We start from the raw sequence: 2,930 nt of genomic DNA, 5'->3' as shown, positions 1-2,930 counted from the left end.
GAAGAAGAAGAAGAAGAAGAAAAACCAGTTCGTCGTCGGAGGCAGCGACGGAGGTAGCATCACCGGAAGAAATCAGAGATGGACACTGAATAAGGGAGGAGAAAGAAAGAAATGAGAAGAGAAAGATCGTGAGGAGAGAAGAGAAAATAAGATAATTAAGTTTATGGTAATTTTTTACCATATTTTGAACTTTTTTTTCCAAAACTTACTATATGTAAACTTCTTTTCAAATGTTGATCGGTCCAAACACATATAGTGAAACGGGTCGAGCAAAGTCCGGCCCATCTCCAGCGTAGGCCTGAAAAAAATGGCCGGCAAGGCCCCATTTTACAGCTATGAAAATTAATTATATTCCCAGGTGTCAGTTGTAATTTTATAATCATAGTTGCATGAATATAAATGTACAATATCAGAACTTAGAAAGGCATAACTGTAATTTTCCAAACAGAAGGACACAGTTAATAAACAAGGGTTTATGCTGAGGAGGGTTTAGCATTACCTTCATTCTCGTCACAAATGGCATCTCTGCAAGCTATCAGCCGCTCGCGATGTTCGAAGTTCTCTTACTTGTTCAAGGTACGACCTTTGCATCCTTCTCCTTTTGCTTCCATTAATAGCTTTGGCAACAACCTTCAAACCCTAGCCAAAACCCTAAGCACCTCCACGGTCCCTTATGAATTCCAAAGGTCTCCTCCGCTGCAACGTCCACCGTCCGATTCTTGGTCTTTCCCTGATCAGGGAAACCCTGGCGAGTGGGGATCACAGTCACAGGGACATGGCCACCCCCAAAGTGGAAACACAAACCCTAACCAGTGGAACTCACAGGGCCAAATCCCCAATAATCAATTAGCGTACCAGAGCCAGAACCCGAGCTGTGATCGTGGGTATCCTAATCAGGGTCAGAATCGCGGAATTCCTGACCAGGGAAATCCTGGGTATGGAAACAATCAATGGAACACTCAGACTCAGTATCAGAACTTGAATCAATTGAACACTCAGAACCTGGATTATCAGCAATCCAGAGGGCCGTATCAGTGGAACAACCCGAATCAAAGTTCCCCTCAACGCCCAAACCCCAGTCAGTGGACTGGGCAAGTTCAAAACTCTACTCAAATGACCAACACTCAAGCTTCAAATCGAGGCCAGGCTTTCGAGAATCAGATGCCCAATGTTATCCAACTTTCTGTTTCAGATTTAGGCCGACTCTGCCAAGAGGGGAAGGTTAAAGAAGCCATTGAATTGATGGACAAGGAAGGGGTGAAAGCGGATGCAAATTGTTTTCATGCTTTGTTTGAGTTATGTGGGCAATCGAAGTTGTTAGACAATGCGAAAAAGGTTCATGATTTTTTTTTGCAATCGACCTGGAGGAGCGAACGTCAGTTGATCAATAAGGTGATTGAAATGTATGTGAAATGTGGGAGCATGACTGATGCACGGAGAGTGTTCGACTATATGACTGACCGGACTCTTGATTCTTGGAATTTGATGATAAATGGATATGCAGATAACGGATTGGGAGATGATGGATTGCAATTATTTGAGCAGATGAGGGAAAAAGGATTCCAACCTAATTCTGAGACTTTTCTTGCAGTGTTCTCGGCTTGTGGTAGTGCAGATGCTGTGGAAGAAGCCTTTATACATTTCGAATCAATGAAAACTGAGTATGGAATTGCTCCAGAGATGGAGCATTATCTGGGGATACTTGGTGTTTATGGTAAGTGTGGACATCTACGTGAAGCAGAGGATTACATAGCAAAACTCCCTTTCGAGCCCACTGTGGCAGTTTGGGAGGCTTTGAGAGATTATGCTCAGATTCATGGGGATGTTGATCTTCAAGACCGTACTGAGGAGATCATCACTGTTCTTGACCAGTCTAAGGCTGTTACTAATAAGATTCCTACTCCACCACCCAAAAAGCTTAATGCCATTAACATGCTAGATGGAAAGAACAAGATTGTTGAGTTCAAAAGCCCAACTCTATACAAGGATGATGAGAAGTTGAAAGCCCTGAGTGGAATGAGAGAAGCTGGTTATGTGCCTGACACGAGATATGTGCTTCATGACATTGATCAGGAAGCCAAGGAGCAGGCCTTGCTTTATCACAGTGAGCGGCTGGCAATTGCATATGGCCTTATTAGTACTCCGGCGAGGACACCTCTTAGGATCATTAAGAATCTCCGAGTCTGTGGAGATTGCCATAATGCCATCAAGATCATGTCTAAGATTGTTGGGAGGGAATTGATTGTTAGAGACAACAAAAGATTTCATCATTTCAAGGACGGAAAATGCTCTTGTGGGGACTACTGGTAACTTCTATGATCCGCGTTTACCATTATACACAGCTGACAAAGATTTTCTCCCTCATTACAATTATTGCGTAAAGCTTGAAAATTGACAAGGTTGATGGGATTTTATGGAAGTGGCCATTTGCAGCTATATAATATAATGTATTGTCCTGTTGCTATGAATTCAATCAATTATTTTCTAGAATGTCAAATATAATTACCTTTCTTCTTTCTTTCTTTCTCTACGTGATGAAATTGTTCTTTTTGCGAATCAAGAGTCTTTCTTTTCTCGATGGCATGATCTTATGGATACCGATAATAGAATGTATACTGGTAACTCTCGCATATACAAGCTTCTGATTAATATCAAGTTCATTTTAATATTACTGCGTTTATGTGAAAGATCTGTGGATTTGATTTAGTCATTCTGTCTATCAGGCGAAGGAAAAGTGTTGAACTACTTATATGTTTTTTTCAATTCAGAATTTACGTCCTATATTTTTTTTCATCTATTATCGTCTTTGTGAAAGGAAAATTTGAGATTTTATGGTTAATGTGGGCTTAAATAAAAAATGTCCCGCATACTCGATACATAAAAAGGTAAGTTCTTTTGTCCCTTTTTCTGAAGTACCCCCTCTTAATTTT

The 2,930-nt window shown here is 40.9% G+C and overlaps 1 protein-coding gene across 1 annotated transcript; it reads left to right on the top strand.

Moving 5' to 3' along the window:
• The first annotated feature begins 406 nt into the window (after positions 1 to 406).
• Positions 407 to 2,518, top strand: LOC133797520 (pentatricopeptide repeat-containing protein At2g15690, mitochondrial). Its single transcript, XM_062235448.1, has one exon. The coding sequence runs from the start codon at positions 517 to 519 to the stop codon at positions 2,308 to 2,310; it is 1,794 nt and encodes a 597-aa protein (XP_062091432.1). The 5' UTR covers positions 407 to 516; the 3' UTR covers positions 2,311 to 2,518.
• Positions 2,519 to 2,930: the final 412 nt, after the last annotated feature.

This window comes from Humulus lupulus, chromosome 1 (genome assembly GCF_963169125.1).
Source record: "Humulus lupulus chromosome 1, drHumLupu1.1, whole genome shotgun sequence".
Lineage (NCBI taxonomy): Eukaryota > Viridiplantae > Streptophyta > Magnoliopsida > Rosales > Cannabaceae > Humulus > Humulus lupulus.
This window is presented reverse-complemented; position numbering and strand designations above follow the sequence as displayed.